At 43.1% G+C, this 19,914-nt stretch overlaps 1 protein-coding gene across 4 annotated transcripts in view; it reads left to right on the top strand.

The window, feature by feature from the left end:
• Positions 1-19,914, top strand: part of DENND1A (DENN domain containing 1A) — a 1,115,636-nt gene that overhangs the window by 528,689 nt on the left and 567,033 nt on the right. For all 4 annotated transcript variants that reach the window (XM_069241713.1, XM_069241711.1, XM_069241712.1 and 1 more), the window contains exon 10: positions 3,326-3,426. In XM_069241713.1, the coding sequence (XP_069097814.1) occupies positions 3,326-3,426 (101 nt within the window). The remainder of the gene's footprint in view (positions 1-3,325; positions 3,427-19,914) is intronic.

Raw genomic sequence — 19,914 nt, 5'->3', positions numbered from 1 at the left:
AATTTGGGGGAAGTAGGCGACGCAAGTAAAGAGAGAAGGTGCCCCTTATAGCGGTGATCTCAGAGAAGTATAATGCAAAGCCCTTGGATGAGAGTGAGATAGGGGTGATGGGAACATTAAGTTGCTGATTACATATGCGAGACGCCGAGATTGAGAAAATAGTGATAATTATTTGAAAGTGAGGGGACTTTGCATTGCCTAAAGTTAGACAAAGGCTTTTTTCAAGGCTGGTCTATGGGTGTCTAGATATTCTAGGGTTTACGTTCATGCCATTTGCACAGGAACACCCTTCATCTTGGTTTTAGGTACTCAATAGTGTGCGTTAAAAGCCTATTAAAGGGTTTGCTGATTCTTTTGAAGAAAGGTCTGTGCTGGATTGGTGTAAGGTCAGTGTGCATGTAGTGAAATGAGGCGGAGAGAAATTCAGGAGCATGCTCTCTATTGAGATCCTAGAACAGCGATGCACTTGAGGTCAGGAGGCGCATTGATCATAATATTGTATTCGCTCTAGGTCAGAGTTAAGGGATCAACAGTTGAAGGAAAGATGTTTAGCTTGCCAGAAATGAGCATGATCACTAGAGTGTTTCCATGCTTACCTGTAGGTGCAGAGTGAGTGCAAAGCAGCAAACACACCGGCGGTAACTGGGCGAAGAGGGAATTCTGCAGGTGGGTGTTGAGGTTTTGTCTGAAGTCCTTAAGTAGGATGACGGGGGTTGAGAGTTCAGATACGGTAATGAAAGAACAATTGAGACTAAACCTAAGTCATTAACATACATAAAATGGACAAAGTGCATATCATCAGTTCCATCCTGCTTACACTATAAAGCAGTATACTTGGCACAAGACCAGCCATGGAGAAGTGTGGCTCAATGGTTAGAGCTGCAGACCCTGATGCAGAAATCTGGCCCAGGACCAGGGTTCAATTCCCGCCTCAGCGGGTCTTGGGCTCAATTTCCTCGGACCTGATAATTCTCGCATCGGTGCCTAATCTAATTCATGGGTCCCACTCTGTAACTCTGGGCAATAGCTTGCTTAATCTCCACAACGGCCCCGACAGCGCTGGGATGCCTGGCTTCACCTTGGAGGTTGCCCAGGAGTGGGCACCTCACAGGGAAAAGCCAGGAGGGGTTCCACAGCGGTATGCATACTGCGCCTTGAGACCCTAACGGGTGAGTAGTGCGCTATACAAGTACGAAGTTTAGCCATGTCACCGTGTACTACTAATTGCAAGATCAGTACTTAAATCTCCATTTGAACCTCAGTTCCTGATTACCCACCATCATCCTAGTGCACCTCAGGCGACTCTGCAAAGAAAATAATTCTGTTTCATTACCAGAGCTTTAAACAATGTATGTGTTTGTGAAAGGGTATGTATTGGTTATTAACTTATCCTTCCCATCAGAGCTCTTTGAGCTGCAGACCTTCAACAAGTTGTCGTAAGTATTGCAAATACTTTCTTTTAGAGCTAAAAGCGACACAACCTGTCGATTTGTAACCCACTTCACCAAGTTACAAGTGGATTCATTTCCAAAACCTCAATGTCTGCTTTACAAGAAGGTATTTTGAGCGTTGCAAATACTTTCAGAAGCATCAAGGAGCAAACTGCTGATTTGTAGCCCTTATCACCAAGCTACTCACTGATTATTTTCCAAAATCTCGTCAGTGGCTTTATGAGAAGTTACCTTTAGCATTACAGAGATATACTTTCAGACTCATGAAGGAACAACCTGATGACGTGTAACTATTTTCACCCAGGGACACACTGATACCTTTCCAAATTCTGAGTACACACAGATCCTACTTGTCAATTCACCAACAAATTTTGAAAGAAGGATGGTTGACCAAAAATCAATTTACCTCCCTAAATGGTTCAGTTGCCAGATCACAGGGCTCACAAAACCACCAAAAAGAAAGGGGGTGAGCCTGGAGATAGAGAATCTCTATTTTCTCCCAAAAATGCCTTTTTACTAAATGGACAGGTGTGCATCAAAACTGTGACCTTAATTAAAACAATATTGTCTGGGGGGGGGGGGAATGGAACTGCTGAGAGAATTTCCATTTTGCACTAGGCCCCTGTTTACTTTCTCACTATGATTTGCACCCAACTAAAGATGGTGATATCTGAGATGCTCTTGAAGAAATATTCGGCTGGAGTACTGGTCCATGGCGGTCTCTAAGATGCTGCACGTGTCTTCAGTGCGAGTGCTAATGAATAAGATGGGTTATGTGTGTTGTATATTGGATATGGTCCGGACAGCTTGGTAGCGCCTAATTTGCTCCATGGAGTCGCTTTGTAAATTAGTCCATGTGAATGAGTGCCATTTGGTTGAATGATGCGATATATTTCACTCCTAGCTCTGCTGATTAGAGATTAGTTAAAAACATCATGAATAGGCTTCTGCTCTTTGAGGCTCGGATGCACTGTATGGCTATAGATTTATTCAGGAGATTTTTATATCTTAATAATGTGTTATAGTAAGCAAATAAACTGTGTTTTGTCTTGGATATTATAACTTGGAAGGGAAAGACAAATACTAAAGCGTAGAGACAACTAAATGATTGTGCAGTGTTCCATAATAACACTCTTTTAGGTGCCATTACGATGCCTTCAATTACACATAATTTCTGTCCACACAATTTCAGTCTGAAGAAGGGACCCATCATTCCAGTTCTAAATTACCAGTATGCAGCTGTTTGCTGAAGTAGAAAGGTTCACTGAAGAGCCCTAAAAACTAATAAAACCTTAACCGAAGATTGTTAAAATACTCATTATAGATCTATTCACAGTACCCAGCAAAGCTGCAAATAACAGACTTAAAATCATACAATGTTCTTATGCAATACACTGTTTGTTACGTAAACATGGGAGAACACTCCTATGTTCTTTCATGTTTACGTACATTGCTAATTATGCAGCATGGGAACCGATGTCAAACAATCCAAGGCATGTCAGTGACATGTTTCAATCATGCATCTTCAAAGATGTTTTGAATTACTGGGATAGGATAAAGCTTTTATGTACAATGCAGTATGTCCTAGGTTTCAAATCCCAAAGATTAGATGCTTCACCCAAGCTTCATGAAAACAACTTATTTTATATTTATATAATGATGCGAAAGACCTGCATGGTAATGCACAGAGAGTGTATATAAGGAGGTGTCTACATTTTGTTGTTGAAGGGAACCTCTGAGATGTTTCCTTAAATCCGAGTGCAACTTAGGCATGTTGAGCGTGATGTAGGCCAACTTTGTTGACTTTTTAAAAAGTAATTTTTCATTCTGAGTCTTGATTTAACTGATGTTCTATCTCAACCCTTGTCTTGCAGCTGACGGCCTGCATTCATGGCTCTTCCGCGATGCTATACCCGATGTACTGGCAACATGTCTACATCCCGGTCCTTCCCCCACATTTACTGGACTACTGCTGGTAAGGATGTTACCACTTATGTTGACAACATATGGAGCACCAGCCTCATTGAAAGATATTTCTCTGTAACTACATTTTACACTGTGGAGAAGCCAGAAGTATGGTGTGGTCCATTTCCTTCTCTTGTCTTTGTGACAATGGTGGGTTCATTGGTCGAGGGTCAGAGCATTCGGTAAGAGGATGCAAGTTGAAACTCAATGGAGCTATTCTGTGGTTACATTAAACTACTCTTACCAAGCCTAGTAATACATTAGGCATTGTAGGCAGCTGCCCTAAACCACCACCATAAACTACCAAAGTAGGGTGCCACATTGCAACAAATAGTCTAAAAACAGCCTTGTTCTAAAGGAAAGGTATAGTCTAAAGGGCATAGTAGATGTTTTTGGAGTGGTGGTACCAAAATCCTTGCATCGGAGCTGCATCTCACTTGCCCTTTTTTCAGTGAACTAAAGTCTTCTTCAAGCTAAACATTTTTCATTGAATATGTAGAATGTATATTGCATAGCAGTGCTGAAATCCATCGATCGCAGGTGCAATCGGACACAATCCTATTAGATGGAGTACTTTATGAGCTCAAAAGCTTGAAGTGCTCTAACATGTCATAAAATCTCATTGCTCCAAAGATGTATGAAATGCATGACTGATGGTTAATTATAAGAGGTTTCTCTTGAGTCAGCGTGTGTGCAAAATATTGAGACATTAAAACTACTTAGAAAAATGCCAGGAGAAACATTTTCCAAAAAAGCATGTAAGAAACTTCACGAGGTTAGCTATTCTGAATAGTGTCTGAATGTCAGCAAATAGAAAATTGAGACAATGATCATCTTACGGAATAAAAAATAGACTTTATGATATTTGTGTAGTGCTACTGCTTAATAAAATAATAATTAAAATTAATTTTGAAACGAAGGCACACAATAGTGATATACACCGATGAGCTGGTACTACCTTTGTGCAGAATAGTGTAATTGCCATCCCATTATTAGTTAACGTACATTTATAAAGCACATATTCACCCCTTGCCGTCGAGTAACAGATGTTTGTTGTTACCCAACTCCTTACAAAAGGCCCTAAACTCACACAGTGGAGACAATCAGTTTTTCCTGATTTTGTTTCATTGTTGGGTGGGTGAGGCTACGATTTTTTGTCGCTATTGCTTCGTATTTATTTTTGTTTTGTTTTAAATCTCTCAACAGTTCATTGATATCCTAAGTTTTCTGATATCATTATTGAGTTCTTTATAAACTTTGATTATTATTTAAAAGCTCCCTTCCAGACCCAGATTACAAGTGGGCTGGGTAATTCTAACTTCTCTTCAAAGCCCTATTTTCGCAATGATGGAAATGACAGTGCAGTTTTCTACACCTTGTAATTACTCGATGTGATAAAGTCTGTAGACCCGCTACTTTTAACGGGTAGATATCGCAAGGTCAAATGAGACAACGTATCCAGGGAGAACATGGTGGTAAATCCCAGGACCTGACATTTGATATAGAAATTACCAAATTCTGGCTAGTCTGTCCAGCTTTGAAGGGCAAATCCCGTAATTGGATGTGATTAACACGCCCCATGATTCCAAACCCAGGGATCTCAGATTTCACTGGGTGTGAAAATTCTCTCATCCTCCTCCAGCTCACTTTTAACGAGGGCCCTTGAATGAGGAATACAACGAATAATCATATTCTAAACATGATAGCACAACTGCATTTAAGATGAGATGAATCATATAATGCTCGCGCAAAAAGCTTAATCACTAGTCCTAGACAGAGCCAAGTAATATGGTGGTGACAAAGTGTTCATCTAATGTACGATGTAGACCCTCGCTTCATTTCCACAGGTTGGTTTCATCGCCGCTTCCAGGTGTTATTTCCAGTTATCCTGGCCTCCCATATTCTCTGCCCTCCAGACGCTAGCATTCGGTCCAGATGTTGTCATGCTGATTTATTCCTGTCTTGTGTGTTTGATCCCAGCTTCCATGTGTCCGTCAGGGCACCACTAATACTTGACTTGAACGGACAGACGTCTAGGTATCCAAATATGTTCTTAGGGGCCCACAAGGGCAGAGCTGAATGCTGGGTTTGCTGAATGTCAGTACTAACTAGTCTTGTTTCCACCTCTTGTCCAGCATATTGCAATGCCTTTCTAGTTATCTCACTCTTGTAACTCTGTTTGCATCTCTACTTTCTCCCTTTCTCGCTGTTTTCATGCCTCCTCTTCCTCCTCCCTTGACCCTTTTGTGCCTTTCTACCTCTTGCTCTAATGATGAAAAATAAGTACACTAGTCCCCAAAATGAGTGCTGGTGGCCCCTAACTCCACAAACCAAGGACCCTGCGCTATGTAATTTGGAGTGAACCGCCAGGAGTTGTTTGATCAGAATATGGATGCCAGCTCTGGGCAGGCAAGTGAATTCCTGCTAGAAATGCGCTTTTGGGGTCACTCCTCCCTAAAGCCCCCTTCCTGAGAGTGTGGATTACAGGGAGGGCTGATTTCAGTGACTTGAGTTGGAGAGGTCATATAGAGCCAGGGCATTGAGGTATATACTAGTAAATTCTGGCTTCGCCCCTTGGGCAGCGGGGAGCGCAGTAAGGTACTGAGGTGAACTAGTGTTGCTCAGCCCCTATTAACTGCACAGCTTTAGCTAGGATGCAGGTGTACGCATGCACTGTGGATGCTACTAACAGGAGTTTACTACTTCGTATACTTGTCACCCGCAAACCTGGTTGGTCTTTCAGCATGGGTAAGGGTTTCTGATGCTATCAGTGGGGAGGAATCTGCGGAGGTAAGTGGGCATCTGGAATGGTGATACCGTAGAGATGGAGGACTGGCACAAGGGACTGGCAGACCGAATAGAATGAGCTGACAACATAGATGAAATGGGAGACAGAGGTAAGACCGATTGAGAAGTGACTAAGAGGACAGAAAGTGGGTAGATGCAAGCAGTGGGGTGCTGAAAGGCAGAGTTGGCCACGGAGAGGCACGTCTATGAGCGAGGCAGAGAGATGCAGGTGGGCACAGGTAGGGAATGAGTAGCGAGGTGAGTTGGGAAGGACAAAAGTCGCAGTGAAAGGGAATTTGATGGTGATTGAGAAGAGGCACTGAGTGGAGATCACCAGGAGATACACTAGGTGGGCAGACGGCATGAAGGGCCAGCTGATGACCAGGTGAGTCACATTGAAGAAAGAGTAAATTGAGTATGAAAACATGACCGAGGGAATGGCAGGGTCAGCGAGGAATAGCTAGATGAGAGACCGGGTGGCTATGAGTAAAAGGAGTGAGAATAAATTAGATGTGGAAAAGGATAAGAGAAGAGACCAGGGAGAGCCACAAGCAAAAGGTGAAGCTACGGAGAAGTGGATATGAGGGTAGGGGAATGGAAGGGAGTGCAAAGCCGAACAAAAGTACAGAGTGCGAGAGAAGCAAAGGGATGATCTGGGAGAGTGAAGAGTCATAAAAACGACGTGAGAAAGATGCTATAGAGCAGAGGGAGTGACAACATGTGTGAGCAGGTGCTGAGAAAAGATGATTTTAGAGAGAGGAGGGTGTGAGATCCTGATGAACAGGGATTGTGCTTGTGGAAGCAGGATGTGCTGGGGAAGGGTGGAGAAGAGAAGGCAATGTGAGAGAAGTCGGAGATGGAGGCTTTGGAGGGTTGTTAGAGAAGATAGTGTGTAATAATTCATGGTGTAAGACAATGGGTGAATGCTAATGGAGATGAGAATTAGGAGTTGTGAAACAAGGGAGAAAGAAGGGGGATCAGTGGAGGAGGAATGATTGACAATAGGATAGCTGAAGGGGTGGGAGAGATGGGGAGTGCACCATGTGATGTAGTGTTTGATAGAATGAGTGGGAGAAGAGTATATTGAAGAGAGACAATGAGAGGTGAGTGAGAATGAGAGGTGTGTGTGAGAATAGAGCAATAGAAGGACAACCGGAAGTAACAAGAGATACAATCCAATGAATGTGTGAGAGGAGGGTGGTAGATGGTTGGGAGGCGTATGTGCGAGAGATTTGAGGACCAGTGCCTTTCAACGCTGTGAAGACATATTAGCTCTCAGCCCTTTTTACTTCCTCTGACATCACTTCCTGTAATAAAGCCCGGGTTGAAGTTAAAAACTAAAGACTTGTCTACCCCGCAGCCACAGAAGTCAGACGTTTATATCACCGCCATGGTGTACCCCGAAATACATTTCCCTGTGGATCATTCAGTGAATCCGGCCATTCACTGAGGTTTTGTCCCAGGGCATCTTGTATGATGCATAACCAGTCTGTCCTGGCGAACTGGCAGCAGGCTTCCTACGCCTCAAATACCCCACTAGGTCGTGAGCAGTGTTTCAAATGTACATTTATGAGCAGCCGCAAAGCATTACTGATCCCCATGGTTAGTTACGTCAGTGCAGCCCTGCCCCCAACCCTCCCTCAACTCAGGGTAATTGTTCTTTGTTTCTGACCGTCTTTGAAGATTACTAGACAAGAGAGCAGTCTGAAAGCAGAACGTGGCTAAATACCACGGAATTCTCTGCTGTTTCCCATATGTCTTTGATCAGGGATCATTATCTAACGTCATCGCTTAAGAAGAAAAAAAAATTCAATTCTGCTTTCTCAGTTTGTCCTTCTAATTCATTCTGCCTAGTTAACACTGACAAAAGCGCAGAGTGGATAGGGCTATTTTCAGAGACATATTTACATTGCTTAAATTGGTGCGAAATTGATTCATGCAGACAATTATAGTGTGTGATTACCACTCTAATTAAAGTTCACGGAAGGCTAAAATAGTCTGTTGGTTTGTTTGTTAATGCGCAATTAGAGTCTGCCTAGTAATTGCAGGTTTTAAAATCATCCTTTTAACCTATTAGCGCCCGCGTCCTGAGACTCCGTACTGAGGCGCTGAGGTCTGCCGAGCATTGACGCCACGCCTGTAGGCCTCCTCGGTGGTACACTCCGTTTTGTTTCTTTGTCCACACCTGTGCTCCCATCAGCGGGGTCCGGCCTTAGCCCCTCTTAGCGTGTCTTTGACAGGAGTCAATGAATACCTAATCTTCGAACCCCATGCAGAAAGGTCGCGCGGCCCACGTCGTGGCCCTGAACGCTGCTACCAGCATGCACCTGAAGCCGAGCTGGCAGCCGCCGCCTCCATGTGTTAATTACACATGTGAAGCCTATTATACACAGAAAGAGCGCCTGCTGGCAGTGAAAATGAATCGAGCCTGCCCTTCCTGTGCAGTAAGCAAATTGAAGGTTCATTTCATCAGGAGATAATAGTTTTGTTTTTTTTTTTAATTCCATTTTGTGTCGACCCAACTTGGGGATATACTTAACATTAAATCACTGACGCGGAGGGGGACCAACTTCCGCCAAGTTTACATGTTTCAGGCTCCTAGATCTTCACTTAAAATGCTAGTTATCATTGCCGGTTACCATTCACTATCACCACAGAGGTTATGGCTTAAATGTAGTGGCAGCCAAGGAGAACAATGCGAAAGGGTTATTAAGATAGGTTCAAATGTCAAGACATTTGCAGCCCCCCATTTAAGCAAGGGCACTTGAATCAAGTGGAAGGGATTTGATACTAATGTCGGCTCATTGAGGCCTCTTTAAAATTTGAAGTATTTTTCGTATTTGTTCCTGCTGTTGTCTGCACTCGTGTTCTTCATATGCATTTAGCCGCCGGTTCAATGGACTCTTGACTTGGCCCCAGCATCAGTGGTGCTGTTTGTGCCCAATGTTTATTACCGAAAATGGAAATCTCTTTCGGTTTAACAGTGCTGTAAGTAATACCTGATTCAAGTTATTACTCGAGTATTGATTTCGGGCTGGTTGGTCCCTGTTACCAAGTCTTCAAAAAGCTCAATTTCTTTATCTCAAATTGCTGTGTCTCTAGTTTGTTTTTCTCAAGTCATATTCATCTTGCTTACTTTCATGAACTCTTGTCCCCTCCATATTATTATCTGTTGCATCATATTCTCCTGTATCGCCTTCCCTTTCTTTCATTACTGCTCCCAAATTGACCTGACCAGTCTATTTCTCTTCTCATAGTATTTCTTCGCCTCTTGCCTCTGTTTCGCATCCCCTATTCTGTTCAGCCCCACAGTGTAAGAGGACTCTATGTTCTCTTTATGTTCCTCGTCTCGCCCTGAAGATCGGTCCTTCTAGAGCAACCCCCCCCCCATGGCTTCTTTCTCTTTTTACATTTGATCATTCGAGCAATCTACATTGGCTTTACACAATGCAACCTTGATGGACATTGTTGTTTGTAATAACTTGGACCCTCGTCCACCCTGGTCTTCGGGCCTTGGTCTAAGATAAGAAGAGGACTGCAGGAAGACTGCTTTACGTACTTCAGAGTTCCTCTGAGAAAAGATCCTACGCTGTTGTGGAACTCTGAACATCATTCTAAGAAGATCAATTTGATCTGTCTATAGTTGTCTACATTGTTTATTTGTTTGTGTTAAAGTGGTATATGCAAGTGATAAATATATATATATATAACAAGGTCCGGTGTGACCGAAACGCGTCAGGGGATTCCTGTTTTCTTTGTTTGTGATCTCACTAATGGAATAAAAGTTTAACTAGTATTGGCACAACGACGGAGTGCGGTTTTCTCTTTTTAAATAGAAAGAGAATCCTTTTTTTGAAATACGGACGTCCTGCCTTAAACCAGCTACACCGGAGAAATAAGTGCGCCGTAACACGCTTTTCAGGACATTCTTTCTTTATATATATATATATATATATATATATATATATATATATATATATATATATATATATATATATATATATACATTTATGTATATATATATATATATATGTCTTTTGCTAATGCCAATTTGGCGATGGGATTCAAATGTTTTGTAACAATAATGTAAATATGTGTTTTATGCATGTAACTACATTGTATAATTGCAAAGTGCTATAACACCCTGCGGCCACTGCCAAACAATGTAAAATTACATTTGTAAATATATAAAATATATAGGATTTTTTTTACCTGATGTTGCTGTAGGCGCTATACCCTTATTGTTAAATGTGTACTGTGTGCTGTTAAGAGCACTTGCTGGACATGGGCTGACAAGCCAGCCACAGTTCTTATTTCTTACGATGTAAACATGAGTGCATCAATGAGTACAATGTATTCACCCTTTGTTTTAATTTGTAGTCTTATGTTTAGAGGTTTTGTGGAGCATGAAAGATTCAGTGGGAAGATTTACTAGTGAATTTGAGTATTCAGTCACTCGTTTACAATCAGTGCATCACAATTTTTGAGAGTGCTTCATTTGCCTCTTTTTTCTGTTTTGGCTACATTGCTGGCAAAAGCTGGGTGGTGGTTAGGTGGGTGAGTTACAATCTGTGGTGGTTAGGTGGGTGAGTTAGAATTTATGGTGGTTAGTTGAGTGAGTTGGAATCTGTGGTGGTTAGGTGGGCGAGTTAGAATCTATGGTGGTTAGGTGGGTGAGTTAGATTCTATGGTGGTTAGTTGAGTGAGTTAGAATCTGTGGTGGTTAGGTGGGTGAGTTAGAATCTGTGGTGGTTAGTTGAGTGAGTTAGAATCTGTGGTAGTTTAGGTGGGTGTGTTACAATCTGTGGTGGTTAGGTGGGTGAGTTAGAATCTGGGCTGGTCAGGAGGGTGAGTTACTATCTGGTGGTTAGGTGGGTGAGTTAGAATCTGTGGTGGTTAGGTGGGCGAGTTAGAACCTATGGTGCTTAGGTGGGTGAGTTAGACTCTGTGGTGCTTAGGTGGGTGAGTTAGAATCTATGGTGGTTAGATGGGTGAGTTAGAATCTGTGGTGGTTAAGTGGGCAAGTTAGAACCTATGGTGGTTAGGTGGGCGGGTTAGAACCTATGGTGGTTAGGTGGGCGAGTTAGAACTTGTGGTGGTTAGGTGGGTGAGTTAGAATCTATGGTGTTTAGGTGGGTGAGTTAGAATCTATGGTGGTTAGGTGGGTGAGTTAGAATCTGTGGTGGTTAGGTGGGCAAGTTAGAATCTTTGGTGGTTAGGGGTGGGTTAGAGTCTCTGGTGGTTAGGTTGGTGAGTAAGAATCTGTGGTGGTTAGGTGGGAGAGTTAGAATCTCTGGTGGTTAGTTGGGTAAGTTAGAATCTCTGGTGGTTAGATGAGTGAGTTAGAATCTGTGGTGGTTAGGGGCAAGTTAGAATCTATGGTGGTTAGTTGAGTGAATTGGAATCTGTAGTGCTTAGGTGAGTCGGTTAGAATCTGTGGTGGTTTGGTGGGCGAGATAGAATCTGTGGTGGTTAGGTGGGCAAGATAGAATCTGTGGTGGTTAGGAGGGCGAGATAGAATCTGTGGTGGTTAGGTGGGCGAGTTACAATCTGTGGTGGTTAGGTGGGTGAGTTAGAATTTCTGGTGGTTAGGTGGGCGAGTTAGAATCTCTGGTGGTTAGGTGGGCGAGTTAGAATCTCTGGTGGCTAGGTGGGCGAGTTACAATCTGTGGTTGTTAGGTGGGTGAGTTCGAATTTCTGGTGGTTAGGTGTGCGAGTTAGAATCTCTGGTGGTTAGGTGGTGGGGGAGTTAGAATCTCCTGTGGTTTGGTGGGTGAGTTAGAATCTGTGGTGGTTAGTTGGGTGAGTTAGAATCTAGTGATTAGGTTCTTTGGCCAAATTCTGCTTTTCTGTGTCTGTATAACAGTAGACGTCACGATGAACGACTGTAGAGGTCAGTGTCGTGGTCGTTTTAGACTAATATTGACTCGTGTAGGGGCCTGCATACCCAGCTGTGGGGGATATGTGATGTGCACCGCTGAGCTCTTGGATGGATACCGCGCGTTATCTCTAGTGTTTTCTGTGTTAGGTAAGCTTTTGACTCATGCAGAGAGGGATAATGAGCATCTTCTCTCTTATGGTGATCAGCAGCTGGGCTGAGACTTTTTTGAGGAGCACAGGAGAGGTCTGTACAGTGACTGGGCCAGACAGAACTAGTGATTAGCGAAGAGGGGGAGAGAGGGGCCTGCCAAATCTCGTGCAATGACATATCAATTTGCTTTGGGGAGTCAAAAGCCACTAACAGAGGTACAGATTTGGTTTGCTCTGTACTTTCATAGCCTGAACAATTTTTGTGGACAGAGGTAGCGTGCTACTCTGTGGGGGACCTGCGTAACAGAGGATCCTGTGTGCGGCATAGGTGATGTTTTGCCGCTGAACACGAAGACCAGCATTATGCTGTCATGGGATGTTGCCGCTGCATATTTGCATGGATTTGAAGTGAGAGAAGAGATGCTTAGCCATTAAACAATGGTATTTGGATGGTCCCAAAGTGTGTGAGTGCGGTGTCCTGCATGGTAATGTTTTGGTGTTGTAAAGGCATGGCAGACTGTGCTCAACCTGCGGTGCAGCGAGTCTGTAACTGCGCCTCGTCTGGGATATAGGAGACAGGTGCGACAAAATGCTCAGCCTTGCAAGCATGAGGATGTCCAGAATTTGGATTATTCTACAGATAAAACCACATTAAACGAAGCATGGTAAGTGCCAAGAGATGAAGTAAACTACACCGCCTGGTCGCTCTCTTCCATCAACTTTTGTGTCCAAGCAGTAGGACTGCAAATTGAGCAAGTGGAGCTGTTGTGTGACGTGTGGATCATGAAATTATGTTTGTCTGCTTTGTTTCTTAAGGTCTATTGTCATTAACACTTGTCCCCTTCATATTATTTATCATTAGTTGCCCACTGTCTAAGCTATGACAAATGATGAAGCTTTACTTTCCCTTCACAAGTTATATCTCAGTTGTTTCCATACATTCCTTGGTTGCCATGGCCAACTTTATGACCGGATACATATCAGAATCCCTGGATCCTTCATACCCGCTCAAAATTCAGTAACCTATCTGGATGGAACCACCACCTGCAGCAACTCAACTCCCCCCCGAGTTTCCATTACTGCTGAGGGGGAGTGAAAAAAGTAAACTCTCCAGAAAGATTGTATAGTTCTTCGAGTCCAGTTTAAGTTCTTGTCTCGAGGCTCCTTTATGACCGATGAAACTAGTGAAAACTGGCAGTCCAGAGGTACCTCAGAACAGGCCTGGGGTGGCAGTCACTACCCCTTACAGCCAGTGCTTAATTTGAACCAGTGGTTTCCGGTGCTGCACACAAGCACTTATTTTATGGGGCCGGCACATAGTTTTCTGCACCAGACATTTATTACGATCAAAAGATACATATGGGAAAGAAGGGGGAAGACCTAAACAAAAAACCGTCACAAAGGGAGAAAGCTGCAAGAGCGAGATGAAAGGGCAGGGAGTGGCTGTAAATGGATTAAAGAGGCCCGAGATGGCTTTAGGATTACCCTACCTCAACATTCAGTGCTCGCACGTTTAAATTGAGCAGCCCCATGTTTCAAAGGATAGCTTGGGGCACCTGCGGGTTTTTATTTACAAATTAAGAACTGCTTACACTTCCTGATTGATGTATGAGTTCACCCGAACTGCAAGGCCTCGTCCTCCCTGCGCAGAAACACAAGCAGACACAAGCTAGTTGCAGTGTCATTGGGCCTCAGTGGTGGGTGCGCTTTCACTCCCTAGACCAAGAAGACAGCTGTGCTACAAGTCCAAAGGAACACTGTCTGCAGTCCTGAACTTTTCAACTACAAATCATTGTTTTCAGTTGTGGTTGTTTCTTAAGCTTAGTAGAAGCAGAACAAAACTACGACACCCAGAATGCATTAGTTCATCACGTCTTGAGCTGGAAACCATGGCCAAAATGACCTGGAGGGAAGTGGTCACCCTACGCTAGACAGAGTTTGTGACTCACGTTCGAACATGCCCAACTCAATGCAGCCAAGTGAGGCTTAGAGCTTCAGTCTCCCTCTGTGCTAATTGTGATTCTCACACAAAATCGCGTGTGCTTAATTTGAGCCGGTGGGGTGGACACCATCACTTATTTTTGGGCACCTGCATTTATATCTCTACATCAGAGAGTTTCCGAGGTAAAAACATGGATCGGAAGGCAGAGTAAGAGGGAAAACGAGTCACAAAGAGAGAAAGCTGGACCCGAGAGAAACAAGGGGAAGTGGCAGGGAGTTGTCTGGTAGTAGATTGAAGACTGGCATCCTTGGTATGTGGCGCGCCGACGTTTGATTGCACAGCTCCCCTGCTTCTGACCAGAGCTTCGCGCCCCGGAACCTCTCCGTTCACAAATTAAGCACTGGCTATCGGTGATGCTGTAATAAAACACTCTGTGGATTGTTCTCGCGACTGCAGCAGGTGTATAACAAAACACCCTGCGGATTGTTTGTAGGAGCATATCTTGCAGGAAACCACTGCAGAATGAGAGATCTTTTGCAGTTTGTGACGTAGAAAGAAACTCAATGTTAACGCATTAGCCCCATTCTGAAGCCTAAAACTCGGTTGGTGAGGTGGTGATGCACCTGGTAAATGCAGCACCAGACGTACTGGTATTTATCCGGTGCCAGGTGCCACTTGGGATTGCACACTAAAACATTAAAGAAAATACAGCTGTAAATAACCTATTTTAATCGCTTTTTGTTTTTCAGTTGCTAACGTGCAACTTAACCCAAAGGGGGCCTGCTGGATACGTTCCCCTTCTGGGCTGGATCTATTTTTCCCACCAGTGGACGTTCAGAGAACCTTAAAAGCTCGTCGGCTGAATCCTAGCAGCCTGACGTCCTAATTAAACACATACATCCTTGCACAGGTCCTCCACCGCCAGCCAAGGTGGCGAGAGCGACACGCTGGTGTTAATTATATATTTTCGGGTCCGGGTTCTCCAACACTCCGTCTGACAGGCCCCGGCGCTGGCCGGAGCCACAAACGGCCACTTTTCCATAATCCATCTCCCCCTCTGCTTCCTTTCATTAGGGTACCTGCGCCTCCCGCGCGCCTCGAGACTTCCTGCCGGGCTTCCGTCCGCGCGCCTCTGACACCCGGGCCCTAACGAGGGCCACGTGCGCCTCGGACAGCTATTCAGGCGGGGGAGCAGGGCCGCTTCTACAGTCCTCTGCCTTGAAGCCAATGGGGTCCGACCGTATCACCCCCTCTGATCTCCACCACCAAATATGTGCGAGGACACATCCACCGCCCTTGAAGCCGGCCAGGAAACTCCTGCCATGTTCTTTCGGTTGGAAGCCTGAAGCCCCGAGACTTTGGTCTTGATTTCAGGACCCTTTGTCGGATGCAACAGTTATTGCATCTGATAAAATCTGACACTGGGGTGGTTGGAACTCACCAGGTATCCTACTTCTCGCGTGTCATGGGGAATGACGTTCCCACACGGAAATCCACATGTCGCACTAAATATCTGCCCTCCTCTCTCCTCTTAAATGGTTGAGCTGACCATATTTAATGAAAGGAGCGAATTTATTCTCACCCACTAACTGCTGGACATGATAAACATCGCACCAATTATAACTGTCATCTGTGCAGGGATTGTAACTTAAAGGGCCACTTGTAACCAAGTCCTCAAAAGATCAACTCTTCAGTAGGAGTCTCCAAAATCCTTCACAAGTGAAATCTAGGCCAGGTCTTAATTATTCACCAACCTCTAATTCATAAGATTTTTGTCTGCGTTTGCGCCCTCACACAGTGTTTAGGTCAAGCATAGCAGCGCTTTTCCGATGTGTTAGTATCTATGTGGGCTTTTAACCACAACCGCCTCACGCCCATCATTTTGACTCTTCGTGAGCTTGCCTTTCAAAAATCCTTTGATGTCATTAGTAAACGTTTTACGTTTGGACTGTCTTGTCGCGGTTTTGTTACTACCTTGGACACCGACCTGTTACATGGATAATAGATCGATTGCCAATATGTTTTACTGCAAGCGAACTTTCTTTTCCTTTTCTGTCTCTCTTTCTTGCTCATGCTCAAGGTGGCCGTGGTGCTTTGAATCGTCTCGCTTATGTCAACTGTTTTACTTTTCGTTTTCAATGTATATGGCAAGAGAAGTCCAGTTAGGAATATACAATGCTGATAGGTCTAACTCGAGCAAACGCGAGACCCATTGCATTGCGAATGATTGTTTTCCTCACAGCCTGGCCCCAATGACTTGATTTTGAAAACATTTTCTTTGTTCCTTTGTCCATGTCAATGTGGGTTTTGAAACCAACTTAAAAGGGTTTGATTTCTCAGTTTTAACATGAAAACCCTGATGCTGAAAACTCTGTGAACTGCAAGAATTAGAGGAAGATTGCAAGAGAAAAAAACTGCAACTTCTTACATCCCGTACCCTTCAGCTGAGATTGTCTTAAATGAAAACTGAATAGTTCCCCCAGTGGTCGAAGTGCATGAAAAAAGGTATGGGAACTGTGATGCTGTGTACAAAGGGGCGGGGTGAGTGAGCGTAGGGGTGGAGTTAAAGCCATGGCTAAAGCAAAATATTCTGTACCTTTTCCTTGGTCTTACACCTTCAGGTAACTACGTGTAAAATCAGGCACAGTGTAAATGAAAAATAAATGCACGACAATCACTTGGAAATGCACTATTGTACATTATGAAACCTCTATTAGTTTATGCACTGCAGAGGTCTGTGTCTGTAATCGGAGATACACAGAATTGAATACTGGTTGGTGCAGAGGAGAATTTTAACTTGTGTATGTTTAGTGCTACGACGTCCCAGTTTGTGACAGAAAGTTCTATGATTATGTAAGCCAATATTTTAAAATTGCATTACAAACAGTATAATACAGGCTGCTACAAAATTGCAAAAACGTTTAAGGTAAAGAAGTGCTTCCAAAATATAGATTTTTAGTAATACTCGGACTGTACATGGTGCAATATTTTTAATAGCTGACCTTTTAAAGCAGACAGCTCTCAGTTCAGCTGGTAGTCCCCTTACAATAACTCTAAAAAGTAATTATCGTTCATTAGGAATCTTCAAGTGATTTGATCAATAAAAGCCAATATTGCTCCCATGCACCCTTTGAATTTGCAGATTAACCAGTTGTGCACAGATACATTTCTTTCAGGCAGCAGCCTCCCTGGCAAGAAGGCTTGTTTAATGTTTAGCTATCTTCACCTCTCTCAGTTTCACAGCACAAGAGACCCCCTGCCTTACATTTCAGCTCTCTGACTTAACTGTCTCGGGGAAGTTGTCTTTTCATAAAAAGTAGGGGAACTATTTTTTTTAAAGTAAAAAAGTATGGGCACACTGTGGCCCTCAGATCCTGACCACTGAGTTTCCTGCGTAAACCACTCTTCTTGATTGGGATCGCTGTCGTGAAATGATGACCTGGTGAGCTTCACAGTGGGTGAGTAAAAATGAAAGCTAGATGAAGAGATAAAAAATGGAAATTGTAAAATACTACAATACAATACAATGTAATACTCAGCATTACGGTAAAAATTCAGCTATGCCAAAAAAAAAAACTGGAAAGTAGAGCTATAAATACTGGAGCCCAAGGCAACAATTTTCTTTCTCTCAGTGGCATTCCGAAAGTCTGGAGACTCGGTACTCTGAAAATATTTAAAATAAAAAGCTGATGTACCTGAGAGGAAAATGTAGTTTTTGCTGAACCGGGTTACTGGCCCGATTTATGCGCACTAAATGGTTCCATTCTTTTAAAAATGTTCCTTATTGCATCAACATTACATACCATATGATTACCTTAGCATCTTTGGTAAAGAAAGGGCTCTCTTCCACTCTTACGTCATGCTCCACTCTTACACCTAACTACTGTCTATTGCTGTTCCTGCAGTTAGCAGTTTCCATAGCCTGCTGAAAATATACCATTTTGTATAAAATAAAATACAGAACTCATCTTCCAAAAATAAAAAAATGGTCCCTGAGTTTTCTGTCTTCTATAACTGTAAATTAATTATTACAGGCTTTTTGAAGTGATGCTGTAGATAGGAAATCGTTTTTCTTTTAGAGGTGCTGTATAGAGATGCTACTGATAGAGCGGTCCGTAGTAATAATTTACCTGTGTTCGGACGCTCTTTAGGCCGATGAATCTTTTGACTTAGTGGGAACTCTTTGTACTCTTAATCAATCAATTTCATCAAAATCAATAATCAATAACGAACATAAGCAACACCTTGAACGACATAACACTTTACAATTAATCCAGAATACATTTTGGCGAACCCTGACCTTTCAGTCAGGAATAACCACACCAGTTTATTGCAAAGTTAGTGAATTTATTTCCCTATATTAACAAAGCTAGCACAATATAGATGTGTCTCAACACCAAATGATAAACATATATGAACATTAATAGCTGTCCATAACGTCGAAACAAGTGTAATCTATGAAGCATTTGAATCACAAGGCATTCGATAATGGCAATGCAAATCACTAATACGATAATCTGTAGTGGCATACATTTAGTCAGCATAACAAGATCTCAAATTGCATCGTGTGACATATGGAATCCTCGTCTAACCTCAAATTAGCATCGGCATGTAGGACTTCATGCAAAAACAATTTAGCAACATTAATTTAGAAAAACTCCTAACTAGGGCTCTTACCAAAATCAGCAGTTGGTTACCTAAAAGGAACACAATGCAATTTTACAATTTCCTTTCATATTTACCAATTACGATCAGCATACAAGGAAGTCTTCGTCTCACAGGTACCGTTCTTCGGTCAGCATGGGTACCGTTTCGATCAGCATAGGACGGGACAAAGGGGCAGGGGTGGACGGGGCAAATGCCTCACGGCGGCAAGGTAAAACTACTACTTCATGCAAAGGGATCAGATCAAAGTTAAAGTCTCTAGGGCAAGAATCATTTAAAGTCTCTTTCTCTCTATTAGAGAAAGAATCAAAGTCTCTCAAAATGGCGTCGCAGCAAAGTGGGCCATAATAGCTACGAAGTCAAAATGGCGGGATGTCCGATGATAGAGAGCAATGATCTCTAATTTCTTCTCGTGCACCTGGGTTTTATAGACAACAGTTCAAGTCCTGTAGGGTCCTCATTGGAGGGTTCATAGGTTAGCTTCAAATTGACCAATCAAAAACGACAGTTCTCAAGCTTTTTCTTAAGCATACATTATCCTTGGAGATGGGTACGCAAGTTGCAACATTGTTTCCCAATTAGCTTACTTTCAGAGCCTCCATTGTCCGCACCTGCAAGTCGACCTTGAATTAAAGAGAAAATATGCCAGGCTGGCATTAACTTTAAGATAAGCATGTGAACAGTTTCTGTGGAAAAGTACAGCTTCAAGCAAAAATACACGTTTATTAGCACAGTGGAAAAATACGAGCATCTAAACCGTGAGACCGGGCAACTAGGCCAAAGCCTCCGCTAAAGTCAGGCTAAGCTAAAGCATTTTAAACAAGCAAATCGTAGCACACGTTTATGATTATGTCGGATTAGTGCAATTCTAATACACCACGTTATATAAAGCACGCATATAAATGATGGCAAACTACTCTGAGGGCGCATTTTGTCCCCTTACAATCTTTATTAGTTCGGTTAATATCACACATGATTATTTCAGCACTACGTTTAAGCGTTAATAAATCAAAACCTTCATTTTCTGCTTCATCAATCCCTCCTCTGATGACTACTTGTCATCACACAAATCAT

This window comes from Pleurodeles waltl, chromosome 6 (genome assembly GCF_031143425.1).
Source record: "Pleurodeles waltl isolate 20211129_DDA chromosome 6, aPleWal1.hap1.20221129, whole genome shotgun sequence".
In the NCBI taxonomy this organism is placed as follows: Eukaryota; Metazoa; Chordata; class Amphibia; order Caudata; family Salamandridae; genus Pleurodeles; species Pleurodeles waltl.
Note: the sequence above shows the minus strand (reverse complement) of the source record. Positions and strands in the feature narration are given on the sequence as shown.